General features: G+C 42.9%; 1 protein-coding gene across 3 annotated transcripts in view; it reads left to right on the forward strand.

Annotated features, from left to right (window-relative positions):
• The window catches only part of gjc1 (gap junction protein gamma 1), a 45,877-nt gene extending 24,591 nt beyond the window's left edge, over positions 1–21,286 (forward strand). The window contains exons 1-2 of one of the 3 annotated variants that reach the window (XM_054759499.1): positions 5,311–7,211; positions 16,566–21,286. In XM_054759499.1, the coding sequence (XP_054615474.1) occupies positions 16,620–18,074 (1,455 nt within the window). In that variant the 5' untranslated portion in view covers positions 5,311–7,211; positions 16,566–16,619 and the 3' untranslated portion in view covers positions 18,075–21,286. Of the gene's footprint in view, positions 1–5,310; positions 7,212–16,565 lie in introns of those variants that run through there. The other 2 variants (XM_054759500.1, XM_054759498.1) reach the window with 2 other exon arrangements.
• Positions 21,287–23,647: the final 2,361 nt, after the last annotated feature.

The following is a 23,647-nucleotide window of genomic DNA, read 5'->3' on the forward strand; positions in this document are numbered from 1 at the left end:
GCTTGTAGCCCCTGTTCCCCATCTCTACCCAACAATGGCGGCACACTGCGTTGACCTTTGCCCGTTACTGTATCTCACCAGGAAGGCCAGGAAGTCTTGCCAAACAGGAGACTTTAACAACGGAAGAGGGTTTTTGAGCTCTGACACATGCAGTGTCGAGCAAACCACTTAAAAAAAATAATTCTGCACAGGCGTGAGGCCGAAAAACAGCTATAGTCTCTTTCATGCAAATCACACAAACTACAACAAAAACGTAGTTATACGTTTTTATAAACCTGTGAAAATTGTCAATAGTTCATGGTGTTGTATTTGTAAATAAATTGTTATTTTGATGTAAAACAACCCCTTTTTTGTGCTGTTTATGTTGGTATAGTTGTTTAGATATTTGAGCTGGAACAAAAACAACAAATATTTGTGTCAAAGTGAAAAGTTATAGTTGAAATGTGTCTGTGGTTTTCTCCCTTTTGTAGTCAGGAACTGATATTTTCCTGAAACGTACCTATGTTATACTGCTGACTACTAAAGAACGGAAAAAGGGAGAAACTAACCTATTTTTCTGATGAAAGACGGGACTCTAATCTTTCTTTTGGTGGGTTCCATGTTTCTACAGCCATAGAACACAATGTTCTGTGTGCCTTGGAAGATCAGTCGAAATCGTTTCAAGTGGCCTGTGCTGGGGTTGTCTTTTGAAAAATGGCTGGGATTGAATGAGTTGGGTTTTTGGCCCGCCTCCATGGATAAGAATTGGGATTTAGTTTGTGTGTGCCGTTTGTAGCTTGTGCCTTGCAGTTCTCTCCTAAAACGCTAGGGGGCAGTGTTTTCCCGAGAGTGTGCAATCACAACTAGCTGTTTAGCTTCCTGTGTAGCAGTAGAGAACAATGGCGACTGAATGACTCTAATACAAACACATTTAATCCTAAAAAACAGGCAGATGGGATACACTGTGGTTGTCTACCACCATAGCTGTCTAGTAAAGTGAGATGGATAACTCCAAATACAGTCTTTTCAGTGCTTTCGCTGCATCAACTGCGAAAGCAAGCAGGTGATAATTATGCATATTTCGGGCTTCTGCCGTATGTTCCTCGTCGGCGACTCCCCAAATGAAGTCATGGCTAATCCCGTCGTCAAGGTGAAGCCGTTGTATGAATAGGTGGATATCGTTAGCATGCTAATAGGCTCTGGGAAGACACGGAATGGCTCAACGCTGTGCTGTTCTATCCAGGTGGGCCCCATTCTGCAGGAACATCAGCCTGGGGCGCACAAATGTCAGCCAGACCGGCTTGTAATGAAAGACTAGAACTCCCCCTGAATAATGTGAATAAATGGCACACACACACATTTCATCTGCCCTCCAAACCTGTCACCAAAGGCAAAGGTGCACCTACACACACACGCACGCATGCACTGTGCCCAGAGACACAACAGGAAACATCTAGTTCACTCACACACACACACACACACACACACACACACACACACACACAATTTGACACTTACATAAACACACATTGACGAGCACAAAGCGGAATATTCTCCGCCACTTTTCTCTAAACGGTTTTGTCTCCCAACACGTTATTTTTTTTAATTTTATTGTTCACACACGCAATATTAGCTACTGACGGGTAGCTAATAGCGTGATGACGCATGATCATATGCACACGCTTACAGCCCGGGTGTCCGCCGTCGACCTCGGGTTAACCCTTCGCTTCATTGCTTCGTGCAAAAAGGAAAAAAAGCTGACGAGTTAATACGTTTGTGAAAAGAAGAATAAGAAGTGCTGCTGCTGCGTGACTGAGATGTATTGAATTAAAACTACATCACCTGCACTTTTACCTGGAACCTTTTTCATCACCTGTTTCTTTTCCTGTTTTTAACCGTAGTGAATTCATCAGCAGATGTAAGCGGAAACTAATGATGGAACGCAGCTCAGGTGCTGCAAAGTCCAACGTTCAGCAGCCATTTAAATGCGACTTTTCCCAAGCATCTCCTGAGTTAGAATCAGATGGAAACGGACGCATTTTTAAAAATGTATGAAAATATGTGATTTTAAGCTGAACTGGAAGAATTTAATGTAAAAACTATTTTCTAAAAAAACTTCTAAAATATTTGGAAAATGAATTTATCCATCCATCCATTTTCTATGCCGCTTCTCAAAACTCTTTAGGGTCACGGGGGTATGCTGGAGCCTATCTCAGCTGCCTTTGGGCGACAGGCAGGGTACACCCTGGACTGGTCGCCAGCCAATCGCAGGGCACATTCACACCTATAGACAATTTAGAGTCACCAATTAGCCTAACATGCATGTTTTTGGATGTGGGAGGAAAACGGAGTACCTGGAGAAAACCCACACGCATGCACGGGGAGAACATGCAAACTCCACACCGAGATGCCCCAGGGAGAATCGAACCCAGGTCTTCCCGATCTCCAGGCTGTTACTGTATTGGCCAACATGCTGACCACTAGACCACTGTGCAGTCCAAGAGAATGAGTTTATAATATTTTAATATAATATATATATATAATATAATAATAAAAAATAATAAAGTTGCAATATCATGAGGAAAAACATATTTTAGAAGCATAAAGTTGAATATTATTATATATACATTCCCCAAAAAATGTGTGTGTGTGTTTTTTTTTTTTTAGCAATAATATAACAAACAAAGCAAAGAGTAAAGATGCAACTTTCAGAAAATTTGTTTGTAAAAAAATATATATATTTTTCGAGAACGAAATTAAAATATGTTGGGATAAAACGATGTGCGATGTAAGGAGAAAAAGTCCATATGAATAATAGGCGTTGGTACCCATAACACTAAGCTATAGATGGACGTCGTTTTTCTGTATTTATACAACATGGCTTGGTTTACAAAATGTCAAATATCAACATGGCCCCCTGTATCCTTTTGTTTTTTGGTGGAAAAAGTTTGGGTACCCCTGATATATAATATACACGTAAAGCTTAAAAAATGGACGGACATATAAAACTTTACCGAGTCGGTCAACTGTTATGCCTCTTTCATTCCGGTGTCATTTATGTTCAGGTGTGATATTCCCCGTGTATGATTGACATTTCCTCATTTACTGTTATTCCATTCAATTTGAAAAATGACGAAAAAAATAAATCAAACATTGCCAAGGGGAATATCTAAGGGCCACAGATGATTAAAAACACACAAAAATAGTACAAAGGAATAAAAACAGTGATCATATGTACCGATATATATTATTAATGCTCCAGTGAACACCTCTATTCAATTAACCACAAAGTCTCCTACAGTGCGTGGTCGACAAAAACAAGCAACCACCCGGGGGTCTCTTTCGGGCAACTTTCTAATGTCATTTTTCAAAAAATGAACTCCACAAGATGGCAGTAGCTGCATTTCAAGTGCCTTGACTGGTCAGCATCCAGCAGCTTTATCTACCTCTGCATGCGCTTTAAAATGTCGCCGCTAACTCATAAGTCTTACCGCTGTGACAACATTGGTTCTGTTGCTGCCGCGTTGTGCAATATGCTTGTTCATAAATGACCGTGTGGCCTTACGCTTTCTCATGCACTCCAAATTATTATTAAAGGTTAAAAAAAATGGACTCCTTGTCGTCTGTGAGCTTAAGCTAAGTAAATAAAATCGAATGTCTAATGTCAGCAGGTTTCTGATTGGCTAAGGGGGAACCTTACAGATTATACTGCCACCTGTTGGCCTAGCATTCACATGACCGTGTGCAAATGTGTTTAAATGTGCAGAGATGAGCTGAAACCGGGTTGTTTTTAAAAAGTGTTGTGTATGTGTTGCCTGCAGGCCTAGCGTTGTGTTGTTGTTGTTGTATCGGTGGCGGCCAATGAGTCAGTAGTGTAAAGTTTAGCAGCAGAAGAAAGCTTGTTTGGTGGCAGCGTGGTGGAGCCTGAAAACTTTGCCTGAACTTTGAGATCTGACGAGTTGGAGCAAGAAATTGGATTTGTGCTGCGAGTGGCCGCAAAGTTAAGATGCAAATATATGACATTTGGAAAGATGCAGAGTGTTGACGTGCTGAAGCGAGGAAACGATGCTTGTGTCGTGATGTAATAACGGTTAAAGCACAATTAAAACTCATTTCCAACGCAGATTTACATACACTTGCTTTCATCTCCTCCTGCAAATGAACTATTCATCACAGCGGCGTGCTAAAGATTAGCCTTCCTCACATCAAATGCAGGCGAGGCCATCAGATTATTGGAGGTTATTAGCGGCGAGACCTATCACAAACGTCAAATCGGAAAACCAAATCATCTTCATCAACATCACACTGATGGAAGCGTGACGAGAGGCGGGTGGGGGAAAAGTCATCAAATTGCTCCTCGACCAACACGTGAAAGCGCCTGTGGACTTTGAGTGACACGAGATGGAGTTAAAGAGGATTTCCCGAGCCAGGATCTGTGAAATGTGGCAAGCGGCGGCGACTACGATAAGGAGCCGGGCGGAGATAGTGTGCCGCCCTAATTTGAGCCACCACCGCTGGTGAAGTGGATTTGGATCAAATCAAACGAACATCTTTTATTGTTCATGGCTCTGCATGATTAGGAGTCGATGAGCGGGGGCTGCAGGGGGGAAAGTGAAGAGGAGGATTATGGGTTAGCGCTCATATTTCTGCCCCGACTGGACGCTTGACATAAAGCATTTAACTCAAGAATGGACTTCCTGGATACTTTTCCACTGGTGTCCTAACGTGACTTCTGTGGAGGAAGTAGCGTTTCTTAGACATCCTTCATTTACAGCTGATATAAAAACATGTTGTGTTTACTAATTACGGTTTGTGGTCGAAATGCAAAGACATGCTAGCATACATGTAATGCAGACATCCTCAGTGCTTTATCATCCTTAGGCAAACACTCAATGACTTATGGACCATTAGTTGCTGAGTCCCGCCCACGTTTTGCTTGATGGCGGCCACGTTTTTCAACCAATCGTGCTCAAATTTTACACACGTGTGCTTGTCAGTCCCCTAAAAGCGCCTACCAAATTTAGCTGTGATTCAGCTTAACACCCTAACGTTACGGTGGGTGTTTTGTAGATCTGTGTGCACTTTTTGGGGGAATTTTTCCCATTCCCATCATCCACAATCCTTGTGAAACACGAACACATATTTCTTTCCCTTTTCTGTGCGTTTTAACGAGAGAAAACCAATTAGTATGAGCCTGCTAACACTGCACGTCATGGGAGGTACCTATTTCGACTATGAAGCCCTCTAAAAAAAAGTTTTATGTTTTTATATCCATACATTAACAAGTACATTGATGCTAACATGTAATACTTACAGTATGTTGCCGTGTTTTGATGATTTAAAACATTACCGAAACCTCTTTCCTTGGCTCTTTGATTTGATATAGCCTATAGGAGCTAACACGACTTTTATCAATAACGGCAGCATAGAAACGGTGACGACACTTACAATGTCCGCTCTCATTGGGATGGCGGTGTCTTCTGGCACAAGACTTGTGCTCCAGTCCACAGGTGAAAAATGCTGACAGCAAACGAGCATCTTGTTGAGGCTTCGTAGCGAAATTGAGAGCCAGTAGTACCCACTCTTCCGTCTGTCCCGTTGCAGCGGCTTGAGGCGTTGTGAGTGACGCTGAGACTAGCGGTTAGCGAAATGTCGTTTTTCATGGTAGCTGCTACAATAACAATGTCGCTGTAGCTTGGTTAATATTCAGGTCAGTTATGTAAATGGAACACTGTTGCCGTTTTTTTGAGGGTGTTTTGTTAGAGCTTTAGCATGAAGATAGCTACCTCCAATGACGTGCAATGTTAGCGGGCTCATACTAACTCGCTTCCTCTCGTTAGAACGCACATAAAAGGGAAGGAAATGTGTGTTCATGTTTCACTTAAGAAATGTAAATGATGGGCAAAATTCCAAAAAGTAGTGCAGTTTTCCTTTAAAACGTACTATTGTGCTATAAAAACAAACATTTATCGTAGAGAGACTGCCATGCTAGCACACATGTACTGTAATATACTGTGTATACTGTAGTAGGGCCGCAGTGATACAGAACATTCACAATTTGGTTCAATTCCATATTTCAGTGTCACGGTTCGATATCTTTTCAATGGAAAAATGACATTTTAGTGCCTTTTTTGAACCTGTATTTCATTGAAGTGACCAACATTTGTTTCAACTCAGTGGTGTAGTTTAAATAAATTCGGCTAAACGTATGTGGTGCAGCTACAGTATACCTGCCTCATGTCTGGTGTGCGTACTTAGACGTTAGAACCATATACAACACAAACAGCACCCTGTAAAATGAATAATAACATACATTAAAAACAATTCAATTCAACATGGCAATACAGATCATTTTATGTTTAGGTAATTTTATTACCCGGAAAAATGCAGTTTTGCGTGCCGCTTGAGACGGCATCTGCTGCCAGTCACAATAGGAGGATTTCATCTTTGCCGTGGAGGAGCAACAGCGAATCGGGAGGGGGCTTCGATGTCACCCGCCTGGTGTTATTGGTTTACAGTATTGTTTGATTCATAGTGGTATCGACTGGTTCGATACAGATACATGTACTGTTGCACCCCTAATAGATATGTCCTCAATAATCATTAGATCATAGTTAAGACTAGTTGAGATGGAATCAGCAACAACAGCGCCTCTGCTGGTTGCAGCCAAGTAGTGCGCTCCCAATTTTGCCTCCATTGCTTCAAGACAAGGATTCTCGAATACCCAACCATATGTTTGCAGCTGATCCAATCCAGAAGTCTTCCCTCCTTCCCGGAATATCACAGACCAGGAGATCCATCACCTCCAAGTGCACTCCCCCGTATGTCATCCTAACCCCCCCATCCTTTCTTTGACCCTCTGCCAGGGTGCTAAAAACACCCATCACCACAAAGCCGCCTCCTCTTCCTCCTACCACAAACCCCCTCCCATGCCCATCCCGCCCCGTCCCGTCCCGCAACCCCCAGCCATGACCCACTTTGGAGGGGATGAGGATGGGGTAAGCGAGGGCCATTGTGAGCGCCACAAGACGCTCTGCCTCCTTCATCCCCGCCGCCTTTCAGGAGGAGATTGCACTCGGGTGGGCACGCGTGCTCTTCACGGAATGACGGACAGACTTCTTCTTTTTTTTGCCCCCATACGTGTAGCTTGTCTGCTCATTTACTGAGTCACGTTAACGGGGGCGGGCGGGGGACACACGATGGGCCTTTTTGCCGGGCCGGTGGAAGAGTGAGTATGTACCACTTTGTTTCTTCTCGTACACCTTCTGGCTTTGTGGACAACTTTTGACTAAGAAAAAATACAAGATGTCGTGTCTTATGTCAAATGCGCAGATGCAGCCAAGCCCTCCCCACCCCCCCCCAACTCCCACCAACCCTCTAACCCTCCCCTCCTTGTAACATACGGAAGCGGTTTGCTGTTACGTGTCTCCCCTTCGGACAACGTTAATGAGGGAACTTTTATCTAGTTGCAGGAAAGCATCTCCGCACGTACTAAAGAGCAGAACTCTTCCTCGCTTGACTAGAACTTATTCTGGGTTTTTGTCAGCTTTTTACATCATTTGAGTTCAAACCTGCGATTGTACTTTTACTTTTTTTGGTACTTTTAAAAGTTTTTGTTTAAAGTAAAAAAAAGAATTCCAGTGTCCCGAAAAGGAGCGGGCAGAAGCCGATCTCATTAAAACACCATTTCTTAACAGGAGGAAGAAAAAGAATAAAAATGATGTAATATTAAGTGGATAAATTATTCAATAATGGAAAGGATAAATACAGAAATATTGTATGATGAAGGGATAAATGTGGAATGTGTGATCAATAAATAGGACCTGATTGAATAAATGATATCTGCTTCCTCCGTGTAGCTTGTAGACAGCATGCGCTTGTACGTGTGCATTGTTTGACCTCCGTACTCCCTCCCTTCCATAATTTTAGTCCGCATTTTTATATTTTAGACAACTATTCCTCCTCTTTGTTGCATATCATCGTCACAATTTAGCACATTGTTTGAGTCCCGCACTCAATGGCTTCCTTAATTTGACTCCGCATATTGTTATTTGATGGTAGTGTTGTGTGGGCGTGCAGATGTTGTGAATTGGACCTTTTCCCGCCATATTTCTCCCGTCTGGATGAAAAAATGTTGTGAACTATCAGGGAGCAGGTTATTGTTTGCGTCGTGCCTGAATTTAGGGAGGCGGTTTTACAAGACCTTAGGGTCTCCCTCACAGCTTTTTTAAAACTGTATATTTTTATTCAAATACAATTTTAGCTGCTGGAAAATGTTCGTACATTGCGTTCCTCACTGTTACAATTCCGTCATTTTACTCCGCATATCGATGTTTTCATAGATTCCATTGTTATGCAGGCTTACGGGTGTTCTAATCTAACATTTTCCCCTGAGGTCATATTTCTTGTAGACGTCGTGTTCTCTGTAAGAAGCATTATTACCCTAAAAATAAACAACAAAAAACACCCAAAACTGTTGACTACTAATTCGACCCTTGAAGCAAACAGTAACAAAGTAACTTCTGCTCTTGAATATATTTTAAATTGCTTTTTTTTTTTACTTGTGCACTTTACAATCCATCAAAGTGGCTTTTTTTTTTTTTTCTCGAGTTGAATATTGGAGCACTTTGTCCACCTCTTTCAAATCAACTTTTCTATTCATGATGGGGGGCCTAGATAAGGTTGGGTCGGGAGGGGGTTTGTCAGTTGTGTGGAATTTGTTAGCGTTCCCACGCCGCAAGCATTGATAACTTCCGCCGCCCTCCTCCTTTTTCGTGCAGCGTGGCCGAGGGTTAATGGATGTTGATGTTCAGCGCTGATAACTTGCACTGTGCAATTCTGCTGCACATGTTTGCAGAAAAATAAATAACATCCAGAGCTCCCCTTCTGGCTCCACGTGTCTAACAAAGATTTGATCCCGAATGGAAATTGTGCTGTTTGTGCAGCTGCGATGTGGACCCTTTCCTTTTCTGCACTTTCATTTCATCTGTGCATTTTTCATGTTTGTGGATGTGACTTGCAGGGAAAAAGTAGACTCGAGGACCTTTTAGGGGTACAAAAACACTTGACTTTTACACTTTAGGCCCATACCTGTACTTTTTAAAGGCTTTTTAGGCTTCAATCAATCATGTGAGGAGTCAATGTAAAGATTAATCAACGTCTTCCTCAGCCATAATATGAACCGTCTGCTGCGTTTGCTTGCGGAAACACTCCTTCTTCCTCTTCTGAGGTGACACTTTAATGTGATTATGATTGCCTTCTGTAGTCGCATGATGGATGATTACATCCAAAAAGTCTTTCACCCACAAAAAATGTGCAAAAAAATGAAGAAATCCGTCACTCTGATGACACTAAGCTTCGCCATCCGTTGTTAGAGGCTGCACCAAAACACTTGGTTGAAAAAGAGTCAATATCGCTGCAGCAAGTTGTAAAAAAAACATTAGAAACAAAACTGGATGAAACTGGTTATCAATACTTTTGGTTTATTTATATATATATATTTTGTTTAATGATTATTATTTAATTTTTGAGATATGTATGACACAGATGAATAGTTTTGTAATTACATTTCTAACATTTTTTGCGTATATTTATATTTGTTCACTCATTTAAAAATATATATATATTTTTCACCTTATTTCAATGAAATTCTGCTTGTAAAATTTATATATTTTTTTATCTTAGTTAAGTTTAGGAAAAATAATAAGTATTTTTCATCTTATTTGAATAAAATTCTACTTGTAAAATTTATATTTTATATTTGTTATTTTAATTAAATTGTATTATTATTATTAATGAGTAGTTAGCAATTTGTATATATTTTCTTTATTTGGAATATTTATATTTAATATTTGTTATTTAGTTAAATTATAAACCTTTTATTTTAATTATTTTATTTTATCACAAATATTTTTCAATAAATTCTATGTGTGAAGAATCTGTGTGAAGATCAATGTTATTAATTTATAGTGGAAAGTGGTTATTTTTTTTTGTAATTCATGTATATTTTTCACTTAGTATATTTGGCATCTTAGGTGATAAAGTACACTTCATAAAAAAAAGTGTGTATAGGCAAAATATGTCATCCCTGTGTGAAGATTAATGTTATTAATTTATAGTGGAAAGTGATTAATAATGATTTAGGGAGAAGTGAAGACGTGATGTCTGTTGTGTAGGTAAATGTTGAAGTAGAAGTTGCTAAATAGGCACAAATATTAGCAAGAGCCGTCAGTATGATGCCACAGTCGTCGTCGTAATGTCAAATCTCTGACAGTGTCAATCAGAATTGGGCAATTGCGTGTACTAATAAAGGCATGCTTTTAATTTTGGATCTCATTAGCTTGTGAGGCTGTGCTGTACCTCACGTTGTGCTGGAGAGGACCAAACAATCAAATGAGCAGGAAGTGTGCATGAATGCGCTGTAAAAGAATGTGAATAAATTGCGTTCCGTGGTAGTTTATGAACGAGCGCATGCTTTGCATGCTCCGGTCAAGTTCAAGCAGCGGCTAATAAAGCCATTAGCCTCCCATCATGCTCTCATTAGAGCTTCTGAAGCCATTTTCACCATGTTCATTACCCACATTGCCCTCAGCCTGCCTCCGTCTATTAATACTCATAAAGTGTGTACAAGTATGTACATGTATCTGCATGTAATACAGCCTGGCAGCCAGATGGAATATGGAACTACACAAATTGTTTACAGGCTAAAAGACGCATTTTTGTCTTCTATTGAGAGCAAGCTAGAATAATTAGCATTCTAATTTGCCTCGTCCGCAGCAAAGAAATGCTCGCATGAACTCCTGTCACCCCAAAGTGCACGACTATTCAACTGGCGGCCCGCGGGCCAAACGAATGACATCACAACGACGCTCCAAAACTTTGGAGGGACAAACACTTTTGTAGCAGATTCCTAAAAACACCTTTTTAAAAAGAGGATCTTTGACCAGCTTTGACCCGGTCTTTAAAAACAGCACTGCGCTCCTGTCATGAGGATCTTTGACTCGTGCTTTTACAGTAGATTCTTAAAAACAGCAGAGCACTTCTGTCACATCCAAGATCTTTTACTCATGTTTTTGAAGAATGTTCCTAAAAACAGCAAAGCACTCCTATCGTATAGAGGATCTTTAACTAGTGTTTTTTAGGAGGTTCCTAAAAACAGCAGAGCACTCATGTCACATAGAGGATCTTTAACTATAGTGGTTTTGTTGGAGGTTCTTAAAAACAGCAGAGTCCTTTTGTAAGTACAGAGGATCTTTGACTCGTGTGTTTTAAGTATATCCTTAAAAACAGCAGAGCACTTCTGTCACATAAAGGATCTTTAACTCACGCTTTTACAGGAGATTTCTAAAAACAGCAGAGCACTTCTGTCATTGACTCAAGCTTTTCCAGTAAATCCTAAAAACAGCAGCATGCTCTGTCATATAGAGGATCTTTGACTCGTGCCATTACAGTCGATTTCTGAAAACAGCAGGGCACTTCTGTTATATAGAGGATCTTTGACTCGCACTTTTACAGTGGATTCTTAAAAACAGCAGAGGACTTCTGTCCTACAGAAGAAGTTTGACTAGTGTTTATGCAATACGTCCTCAAAAACAGCAAAGCACTACTGCCACCTATAGAGGCTCTTTGACTAGTGTTTTTACAGTAGATTCCTAAAAATAGCCAAGCACATTTAGAGGATCTTTGGCTCGCATTTTTGCAGTAGGTCCTCAAAAAAAGCAGAACGCTTCTTTCACAAATAGAGGCTCTTTGACTAGTGTTTTTGCAGTATGTCCTTAAAAACAGCAAAGCGCTCCTGTCACATAAAGAATCTTTGACTAGCGTTTTTACAGTTCACTCCTAAAAACAGCCAAGCACTTCTGTCACGTATAGAGGATCTTTGACTAGCAGTTTTGCAGTCGGTCTTCAAAAACTTCAGCGTGCTCCTGTCACTTATAGAGAATCTTTGAAAAGCATTTTTGCTGTAGGTCCTCAAAAAAAGCACAGCGCTCCTTTCATATACAGTATGGAGGATCTTTGACTTGCAGTTTTGCAGTAGGTCCTCAAAAACAGCAGAGTGCTCCTCACACTTATAGAGGATCTTTAACTAGCGCTTTTGCACTAGGTCCTCAAAAAAAGCAGAACGCTTCTTTCCCAAATAGAGGATCTTTGACTAGTGTTTTTGCAGGAGGTCCTTTAAAACAGCAGAGCGCTCCTGTCGCACATAGACGATCTCTGGCTGGCATGAACGCATTGCTTGTGTTTTAATGCATGACTTTATTTGCGACCATATGAGCTTTATGAGTTGTGGTGTACAAATATGTGTAAATGTGCAGTAACGAGGCCACGAGGGATGCCACTGAGAGGACCCCTCCCGTGATGATCGCTCACTGATATTTTGACAGTATGAAAGGTTGTCACACCCACTGGACAGCCTGTCTTTGACCTTTGACCGTCCCTGATGCCAGATGAGATTTCATTGAGATTGTGGCATTCCTTTTTTCATGGCGGAGAAAGTAGAATCTAAAGGAAGACCCACAGTCTGTGCCATGATGCCCCCCCTAAGAAGGAAAAGAAGGAGAAGGCCGACCTACAAGGTCGCAGTTGTTGCTGTTCAGGAGGCTGACTCACGCCGATAACTTAATGCACGGCGTCAGCTCCTTACCCCCAACCGACCCACGAGCTCCCGCAGACGCAAATCGGATGAGAAAGCGAAATGCCAGGTTGTATGAAGCGTTCCGCGCCGGCAGGAACAAGCCGGGTATGGAGTGCCCCCTCTGGTCAGGAGGCGCTACGACACTTCCTGGTGAAGTAACGCTACTGATACCTTCTATTACAATATACTGTCAACTGCAATATGAAAGTAATACATGCTACAGTACTGACTGACTGGTCACTTTATTAGGTACACCTGCACCATCTAATGAGATCAAATACAACAAATGGTGCCTTTGAAAAGATAATAATGCTCTATTGTGTTTTCATTGAACAATATGTGCATTTTTGCCGTATATAGTGTCTATATGGGTGTATGGGTGTGACACCTCTGAAGCATTTATTTACAATAATTAATATATTCCAATCATCTGGATGAAGGACTATGACTTGTCAGTATTATAACAGTGGATTAGCACGACCACGACATGGCAGTCTGGTAAAAAAAAAAAAAAAAAAAAAAAGAAGTGAAATAAAGTATGAAAAAGTCAAGAAAAAGTGTAAAAAATAAACTGTAATGTAATTTGATCACCTCTCTTATGTTACTGTGCAGCTGAATGGCAGACAATGTGTTTTTAGAATCAGTTGAGAGCAGCCGAGAAGGAATATTCTGACCTTGTAGGGCAACATTTGTAGAGAATCTGTTTGGAAGTCGTCTGCTAGAACGGCAGGCAGATTATCTTGGACTTAAAATCATCTTCTTACTGTTTCAAGTGACGGTGGATAGAAAACAATGACGTCATTTAAAATGTGTCTGTTGCCATTAGGGGTCATGTAAAGATGCCTGGTGATGTCACGCCGGAAAAGTCCAACAAAACGGTCCGCTGAGGACTCACCGTGTGTCCGCATCCGGGCGTCTTGCCGTACGAGCCGTGTCCTTATACGGTCATAGTGATGGATGCACAGCCTCCATCGAGAGCATTCTTGAAAACATTCCCTCCCCGCCTGCCTGCCCTCTCCTCCTCAAAGCGAGGACACAAAACAGAAGGGAAGATGCAAAGACTCCAGCAGTAGCTAATGGTGCATTCCAGAAAAGTGGGAAATGTCAGACTCGAAGGATCTCGAATGGATCTCTACTCCAAGTCTGAGGGAACTATTGTGGCGCCTCCTATGGGTTGTGGTCAAAATGCTTCGTAAGACGTGCTAGCATACAAGTAATACAGATATTCTCCACGTTTTATAAGCATTACGCAAATGCTCAATGACTCAGGACAATTAGCCGCCAAGTCCTGCCCCGTTTTGCTGGATGGCGGCCATGTTTTTCAACCAACCTTGCTCAGATTTGACACACATGTGCTCGTCAGTCCCCTAAAGGTGTAGACTAAATTTTATGTTGATTCGGATAAACACTCAGAAGTTACAGTGGCTGTTTTGTAGAGCTGTGAGAGAAATTTCAAGTCAATGGCGTTATGAGGTGTAACAACAGTGCCACCAAGTGGTGTACCTGTCATAAAAATAATACACACAGTCCGGGTGCGTGTTCGGACAAATTTTCGCCCTTTTTTGTGCAGCCGTTCAGGAGTAGAAGAGGTAGATTAGACACAAACAGAGATATACATATTGTATGTTAATCTGTATGTATTGGATTTGAACACCAACTGAAACTGCTGTGTCGATAAATCGCTATATCATCTGTCTCCTAGCTTCTGGCTGTCGTCAGCCATGTTTTTCTTGCTTTGAGGGCGCACCTTCAGCTATTTTCTACTTCCCCGCCAGTCTCGAATGCAAACTAAAGCTCTCAACCTGCTGGCTAAGGATGCAGGACACCAGAAGCCCTTTAAATCTCAGCCAGCATTCAGGCTGGGATTTTCCTCGTCTTGCCACTGACAATAAGCCGTGCGCTATTGTGCCGTCACAGTGCGGGGAAAAAGTCCTGCGGTGCTGTCATATTTACCCCGTCCAAAGCCTCCCTGGGGGGGCAGGCGATGGTTTGGGCCGCGCTGGCTGGTTTGATGGTTTGTGGCGGGGCCACCTGCTGATTGTGTTGGTTTGGATGGAGCGCCCGGAGCTGAGAAATAACCTACATAGTCAACATGTCCCGCTCTTCCGTGACAGGAGCTCACACGGTACAATGTACGTTTACCTCTCCAAGTAATACGAGCCTGGAAACTGCACCTCATACAGAAGACGGCTCGCTAAGAGGATTTATTTCTTCAAAAAGAGATAGAAAGTGTGTGTGTGTGTGTGTGTGTTTGGTGATAGAAAATTCCCTATTTGGATTATTTCGCCTGCTTCTCAGTGCCGCTTGATGGAATTTTTTTTAATACTGATATCCTCTTTCCGCCGTGTTTAATTCCCATTAAGACTGAACTTGACAGCACCCTCCAAGTGACACTGAGCTCGCCACGCAGCCAATGTTTATCCTGGAAGGAGCAACAGATCAAATTAAGGTTGCGGGGGAACTTTATACTTTGGGAATGATGGAATTACGATGTCACGTCTTACCTCTGAAGGTGAAAGCAACAGAATGTAATGAGTTGACTTTCAACTAACAGCAAAAAAAATGACCACATCAGCATCTCGTCGGTTGCCGTAGAAACCGCTGCCTTTATGGTTTCTCACAGTGGTGGACCAGCTACCTGTAGCGACCTGTCAACTCTGTTGACCTGTTTTTGCCCTTCTTTCCCGGCGCCCTCCCCTTTTTTCTGGTGTTTTTCTGTTACTTTAACTTTCATGTAAAAGAAAAATCCTCTCCCGTTCTTCCTGAGCAGCACAGCTTCGGTGTGACACGCTGCGGTAACGTACTGTAAACATCCAAATAAAAGAAATAACACACGGCTGCACCACACACGCAGGTGGAAATTCTTGAAGATTATTCTCATTTTCCCTCATTTTCCCTTATTGTTACGCAACAATTCCCTTATTTTATCATGCAGAGTTAGGGCTTCTGATCATGTTGACGTTTGTATTTATTATGAACAAACTTTATAGTCATTCATTGATAACGTACAGATTTGACAGCTCACAGCAGGGGTGTCCAAAATGCGGCACGCGGCGCATTCTAAAAATTTAATTGAACAAGAAAAAAAAACAAAACAACAACAAACAAACGACAACAGCAGCAAAACCCGGAAAAATCAGGAATATTTTTACAAGAAGTCAGACTATTGAGAAAAAAGCCGTATTGTAGCCAGAAAAAAGTCCCAATTTTACCAGAACAAACTCGTAAAATTAGGAGAAAAAATGTTGTCATTTTAGTAGCATGAAATTGAAATATTACAGGAAAAAAAAAACATTTTAAAGCCTTAATATTATGAGAAACAAACAAAGGGAATAAAGTCAAAACATTATGAGAATAAAGTCATAATATTATGAGTAGAACATTTATGAAGAATATTTAAGAAGAAAGTTGAAATACTTGGAAAATGAACAAAGAAAACAACAGCAAAAATGGGGGGAAAGGGAGCAAAGAGCGAAGTCGATAATAATAATAATAATAATAATAATAATAATAATAATAATAATAATAATAATAATAATACACTTGTCCACCTACATCACAAAGCTGAGATAGAGTTCCTTCTTAAAATATATACAACTTCTTAGCATATCTACATGTGTTGCTTTGCAAAGTACATCCCTGGTTTACAGCTTTTTTGTTTGTTTTTTCACTTGTTTGCATAATAAAGTCAAAATACATAACTACACTACAGCAAACATAGGGTAGGTGAGGGAAAAGTCACTGGTTTTTGGTGCAGATCTAGATAAAGGCACCATTTTTTCCCTACTTGCATTTGGGCTGAGTAGTGCAGTAACCCATTATATCCAGCAGATGGAGCTGGGGGGTGCCCGCTTTGTAATGCGTATTGCTGCCACCGTTGTTATTCGTTTTTTGTGGAAGAATTCCCTGTGCACTCATGCTGTCGTCCTCTTTCTGTCCCCTTTCCGTCCAGAGTCTGTGAGCAGTTGAGAGAGGGACACTGTCTGCCCCACTGTCCAGCGACACCATGAGCTGGAGCTTCCTCACGCGGCTGCTGGAGGAGATCCACAACCACTCCACCTTCGTGGGGAAGCTGTGGCTCACCGTGCTCATCGTTTTCCGCATCGTCCTCACAGCCGTCGGGGGAGAGTCCATCTACTACGACGAGCAGAGCAAGTTCGTGTGCAACTCGGGACAGCCGGGCTGCGAGAACGTCTGCTACGACGCCTTCGCCCCGCTCTCACACGTCCGCTTTTGGGTCTTCCAGATCATCCTGGTGGCCATGCCGTCTCTCATGTACATGGGCTACGCCATCAACAAGATTGCACGATTGGACGAAGCCAAGGGAGGAGCCGGTTCTGCGGCCGTGAGAACCGCAGGAGCGGGCTACACGCACAGGAAGCCCAGGAAAATCTGCTTCGGGGCACGGCAGCACCGGGGAATCGAGGAGACCGAGGAGGACCACGAGGACGATCCCATGATCTACGAGGTCCCGGAGATCGAGCCACCGAAAAGACCTCGGGATCCACTGCAGCCCACACCCAGACCTAAGATCCGCCATGACGGTCGCAAGCGTATCCGGGATGAGGGTCTGATGCGGGTCTACGTTCTGCAGCTCGTGACACGCACAGTTCTGGAGGCAGGCTTCTTGACGGGCCAGTACTTGCTGTACGGCTTCCGCGTGACGCCGGTGTTCGTGTGCTCGGGGAAACCTTGCCCCCACAGCGTGGACTGTTTTGTGTCTCGGCCCACCGAGAAAACCATCTTCCTGCGCATCATGTATGGCGTCACCGTGCTCTGCCTCACGCTCAACGTCTGGGAGATGCTCCACTTGGGCATCGGGTCTATCTGTGACATTCTGCGTCGCCGCCGATGCCCACCTCAGGACGACGAGTACCAGCTGGGCCTGCTGGGCACCAACGTGGGCGGGGAGGGGTCGGTCGGAGGGGCTGGCCCGGAGGCAGGTTCTGAAGGCGGGGACGGCGGAGATGGACCTGCCGATTATGTCGGCTACCCGTTCTCGTGGAACACGCCATCAGCGCCGCCGGGCTACAACATTGTGGTGAAACCCGAGCAGATGCCGTACACCGACCTCAGCAACGCCAAGATGGCGTGCAAGCAGAACCGGGCCAACATCGCCCAGGAGGAGCAGCAGCAGTTCGGCAGCAACGAGGACAACTTCCCCACGGGGGGCGAGGCCCGCGTGGCCCTCAACAAGGACATGATCCAGCAGGCCCATGAGCAGCTGGAGGCCGCCATCCAGGCCTACAGTCAGCAGCACCGGGCCGAGGAGACGCTGGGGGACAGCCAGGACGACAAGCCCCAGAGTAACATCATCATCCAGACGCAGCCGCAGCCGCAGCCTCAGAAGGAGCGCAAGCACAGACTCAAGCACGGCAAAGGAGGCAGCAGTGGCGGCGGCAGCAGCAGCAACAGCAGCAGCAGCAAATCAGGGGAGGGCAAGCCCTCGGTATGGATTTAACCCCGCCCCCGCCATGCAGTGCGGTGTACATACCAGCACGCACATTCAAACACCGCCGTGCCTTCCTGAATCCTGCAAGCTGGACAAGATTGGCGCTTTGTCTGGGCGGTCGCGGTCAAACTTGAAAAAAAGGAGACTGTCTGTGTCGTACCCCACGGGTCCTAACGCCACCCATCGTCTGCCTTGTTGAACGGGAACACACCATCTGGCTCATTTCCTTTGCAAAGACTCCCCAGTTGCAAAAAGCGATGAAATGCAATAAGAGAAATGACTTCCTGTTGAAATGAGAGGATTGCCGTCCTGTCGGTCAGCGTCCCGTCTCACCTTACTGTGACTCTGTGTGTGTGTGTGTGTGTGTGTGTGTGTGTGCGCGTGTTTTGACAGGAGTGCTACTCCCGCCGCTGCTGCTCGGCCCTTTTTTGTTGTTGTTGTTGTTGTTGTTGTTGTTGTTCCCGTGTCCCAAAAGAACATGGTGCATCCTCAACTTTAACGTTGAGCTTCTCACTGTTGTTGAGCCGTGGCTGCCCCCTGGTGGGCGCCGTGCTTACTGCAACATACACGAACACACACGCTTCCTGCATCCAGCAGCTGTGATGGATGGATCTTAAAGTCTTCCCGTTTGGTGACCAAGGTTCAAAGCCATTTTTTTAAACTATGAGACCAAACACTGTTGGTGTGTCAGTGCCAAGATTTTAAGATGTTACGCTCGTGCGAGTGAAGCTTTGGAATGCCGAGGCCATGTTTAAAACGCCTACGCGGTGGTGACCAACCCTTTTGTAAAACTCACTGTATTGTATTGCTTTTCAGAATCTGGATTTTATTTGAGTCTTTATACGAAAATATGCCTTTTTGCCCTTTTTTTTTTTTTTTTTTAGCAGAAACTGTTTTAAAAAGGAATAAACTGTGTGGGTATTTATGGTGTTTTAAATGGCCTTTCAAGTGTTATTTAAATAAAATAATAATGTGAAATTATATAGTATATTTTTATAATCAAAAGAAAAAGGCAGACTTGTTCAACAGGGGCTAAAAGGTGACCCTCCCCAGTGCCACATTGCCAGAATGAACCCAAACGAGCTTGTGTTTGCATAGTGGAAACACTCGGGTGAGTGCTAAAGCAGGCTGCACCCAACACACACGAGGCTGATCCCACTTAGGAAACCATCCGGTCCTGTTTGAGTGCAAACAAAGCATAGAGAGAAGCAGGTGATGCAAACAAGAGTGTAGCTTCCTCTTCAAGAAAGGTGCACGCTCCAAAACTTAGGGGTGAGATTTGTGTCTGTTGTCGTGGAAACGGGGTCAGCTATCCGGGTCGAATGAATGACCCTGAAGTTGTTATTTATTGGTGGCATTTGTGTTTATCCCCCCCACCCTTCTCGTTCATCCGCTGGGTGACAAAGAAAGAAAGGAAATGTGTCCAACACTCTAAAAAGTTCAACCTGTTCGCAGGAGAATTTTAGCAGCGTGTGAAAAGTTACAGGCGGTCTTACTTTCACTGTGTAATCGTCCTTTCATTGACTGTCAGCAAATCTCACGGGATTTCAGTCCATCTCATGAGACTTCAGTGTGTTTTGTATGTTTTCATACAAGGGCGCTTGTGGGAAAATGATGATGATGATGATGATAGCCACAGAACAGGAAATGAAACTGATTGCAAATTGACGTCACCATATCGCTTGAGACCTCGGTGTGTTCCGCCTTTGCTCTTTTTTTGGCTTTTTTGTGATTTTTTTTTTCTGACAACAATAGAGCAGGAAATGGAGCCTATCGCAACGCAGGACATCGTACGCTAAATAAGCACTGTGCGACAAACAAATTGGAGGATGTTACCCAGACACGGAATATGCAATCGGCTAATTAAAGTTAAAGCAAAGTAAAGTAAAGTAATTCAAGTTAAAATCATGAATTTCAATAAATTAGTAATTGAAATATTTATTTATTTACTTGAAACCCTGACGTACATTAAGGTAGCGGGGTGATTCACGACGTAGCCAAGCTAATAGACAACAGAAAAAGCAGAGGACAAAATCATGTAAAGTATGTGAAAATGGTGTTTTAAACAAAAAAAGAACATAAGTAAAATACTAAAGCCACTAAAGTAAATGATTAAGAGCTACTATAGGAACGAAAACTGTATTCACACATTGGCTTTGTTTACCATCAGTCATCGTTTCACCAGACAAACATGACCTCAATTGCCTGAAGTATCAAAAGTATTGATATTTTCATTTTGTGAATCGATTTTTAGAGCATGAAAAGCTAGCTGGTGTCAGAAGTATTGATATTTATGTATTGAAATGGAGTGCACTACTTGGTTGTGGCCAGCAGGGGCGCTGTTGCTCATTCGGTCTCAACTAGTCGTGACGTCAGCGATGGGAAGTTGCACTACAGCCACTTAAAAAGAATCTTGATTCCTATTTCATGCATGTTGTTTTAATTTACACACGCTTTTTGTACATCATCCTCGTGAGAACAGGCTGAAGATAAATGGTGATCCTTTTCTCAGATCAGATTAGCGATAAGGCCCTCCACGCCTCCCAACTATGCCACATTTCAGGGGAAGCACCTGTTGCGCTTCCATGTTGTCACAAAGATGTCAGTGCCAACGTACATGACAGAAACGATGCAAGGTGCGGTTTGGCTACCAAAGCAATATTGTCCCGTGTTTATCTTGTGTAGCCGGCGTTGACAAAAGCGCGACAAGGCTGAGTTGGGGCAGCTTGTCTGCTGAACAATGAGGTGTGTTGTTAGGACGCCGGGCTGCGTTGTTTCTCCCTTACATGTGAAGATAGTCGCCCGTGTGACCATTCATTCAAAGAAAACAAAAAGTGATGTGTTTTTTCTATGCCTTTAAAAATACATGTAAATCCATTTGATCACAGGTATTTTTTTTTTTTTTTTTACATTCTGTCATGGGTAAAAATTGGAGTTGCATGTTAAAAGACCTATTTTCGTAAAAAAAATAATAAATTGAAATTGCCTAAGAAATAATTGTGCGTTTGCTTTTGTCACGTTGGCGTTCCTTCCGTTTTTTGTGGGGGTATTTCAATTATTTTAGAGGAAAAAATATTTAATGGAAACAAATATGCCTCAAAAACATTTAGTTTGTGACGGGTGCCAGAGATGGCTCAGACGAAAACAAACAATATTGCTCAGTAATGCTCAACACAACATGGCTAATACGTTGACATCATTCGTACTTGGAGATCATCATTAAAGTTAACTCATTCAATCCCAGACAACCCCTTCAGTATCGGCCATTTTAGACAATTTTGACTGAGCTTTCATGGCACACAGAATCCTGTCTTCTATGGCTGCGTATAGAAAAGAAAGATTACACTCCCCTCTTTCATCAGAAAAAAAAAGTTTCTTCCTACCTTTTTCCGTTAGATATAACATAGGTAAGTTTCAGGAAAATATCAGATCCCGACTCGAAAAGGGAGAAAAAACAGCTTTTTGTGAAAAGGTACATTTCAATCATAACTTTCACTTTGACACTAATATTTTTTGCATTTGTGACAGTTCAAACATCTGAACAACTACAGTATCCCAACACCAACGACACAAAAAGGGGTTGTAATATGACACCATGAACTATTTACAATTTTCACATTTGGAACGGAACTACAGGCAAATTTGACCACGCCAGGATGTACAGGAAGTCCACTTCAAAAATAAGCTCCATCCATTTGTCATTTATATTTATTTCTATTTATTTTGCATTGTTTTCTGCATATATTTTTATTAATATTTTTGGATTCATTGGATTTCCACTATTTCTGATAATAAACATTGCCTCGCTTTTTGTACGTTTCGGTTTTCATCTGTCCTTTTGGATTGGATTAATGACGAAAATCGAGGTTCCACAGTGTTTATATTGAAATCTGGTGCCTCCTTGTCACTTTTTTAAGGGAGTACCTCAAGGTTCTGTCCTATGTCCGCCCTTCTTATCCTTTTGCTTGTTCCCATTTGACCCACATTTGAGTCCACTGTAGTGTGTTTACTGCTATATTTACTGGTACCGTCTTGCCCTAGTTATTTTGAATGGAGTACCTCAAGGCTCTGTCCTTGGTCCGCCATTGTTACTTGTTACTTAGTTTATTTTCTTTGCGCAAGATCTAGTTGCCATTTGACTCCAGCAGCAAAGTAAATTAGTGTCACTCAGACTTAAGCATAAATGAGCACATTGGGTTGATTCCAAAGCGCCATTTAGACGGCGTCGTCACTTTGCCTCTTAGCGACAGAGTGTTCCACTTCCCTCACTTGCGAGTTCAAACCGCAAAAGGATGTTTTGTGGCTCTCTGAACTGCTTAAGTGTTCCCTGGAGAGGCCCGCTGGCCACTGGGACGGAACCGAGTGCTGCAGCTGGATTGTCCAACGAGGTCAGTGCCGAAATCCCCCGAGCGCTGGCTGTGCTGCGTGGGTAGCTTGTGGCAGCGGGCTTTGCCTCTTCTCTCTGGGGAGACAAACAAACATTACATGGCAGTTAATGACTCTGCACTCCTTTTTACAACTGTGGCGGCCAGAGTTGGACTAAAAAAGTAATCCCTGTCTAAAGGACTCTGAGTCTAGTTAGTTGAATTCTCCCCTGAGCAGTCCAGATGCTTGCATGTCTGATCCACTCCATGTGTGATGCCCTGCGGAGGAAACTTGGTGAAGTGGAAGGTGCATTAATGGATGCATATCACAGCTGAACATGCAGGGGTTAAACTGGGATTGCCATATGAGATGAGGATGTACAAAACCATGATTTCTAGTTTGGTTCCTGCTCGTCAAGTCCTATCATTACCTCATCATTTCTCACGACCTCTGCAGTTTTTTGCCTCGTGTAATGGACACAGTCCTTTCAAACAAATGAAATGAAAGAAATGGCGTCCCCCAGAGCTCATTACCGTGGCCATTTCTCTTTCTCTTTTTCGCAAGTTGCACCAAACGCTCCGCAAACACTTTGCCAAGAGAGTAAAAAAAAAAACCCTTAACAAACTAAACCCCCCCACTAGCCACCTGAAGCAGCAGCATCGCCAAAGCGGTGCCCCAAAGCTGCCCTAAAGCCAGCCGCAAAGATAGGCCAGGGACCGGCTTCCATCGCTGAAGACACCGGTCCCTGTCAACTAGCAAAACGCTCCGAGCCACGGTCTATCTGGCTTTTAACTAAACTATCTTGCATCACTTTGTGGCTAATATTCTTGTGTGTATATAGGCTTCTAACTAAAACTGATGGTGTCCCTCAGGGCTCATTACTATGCCCATTGCCACGTTTTGCTTAACGCCATTCGATCTGCTACCATGGCTTCTCAGAGCCATGCTTTTCTGATAACATGGAGGCGAGCACAATAACCCAGTCATGATTATTTACAAGTACGTTTTAAGACAAATATTTATTCTATTTTACTCAAATCATCAGCAGAAAACATTTTACATTCACGGAAGAAAACAGTGGCTCAGGTGTTAATGACTTGTATTTGAAGCCAAAGTATCCCTGAAAGAGACATTAAAGCCATAAATGATCGTCGGCGCCGCAGCATCGGTGCACGATGACGAAAGTGAATGATCGTTATTGTGCACGTCAGCGCACG

This window comes from Dunckerocampus dactyliophorus, chromosome 18 (genome assembly GCF_027744805.1).
Source record: "Dunckerocampus dactyliophorus isolate RoL2022-P2 chromosome 18, RoL_Ddac_1.1, whole genome shotgun sequence".
NCBI lineage: Eukaryota > Metazoa > Chordata > Actinopteri > Syngnathiformes > Syngnathidae > Dunckerocampus > Dunckerocampus dactyliophorus.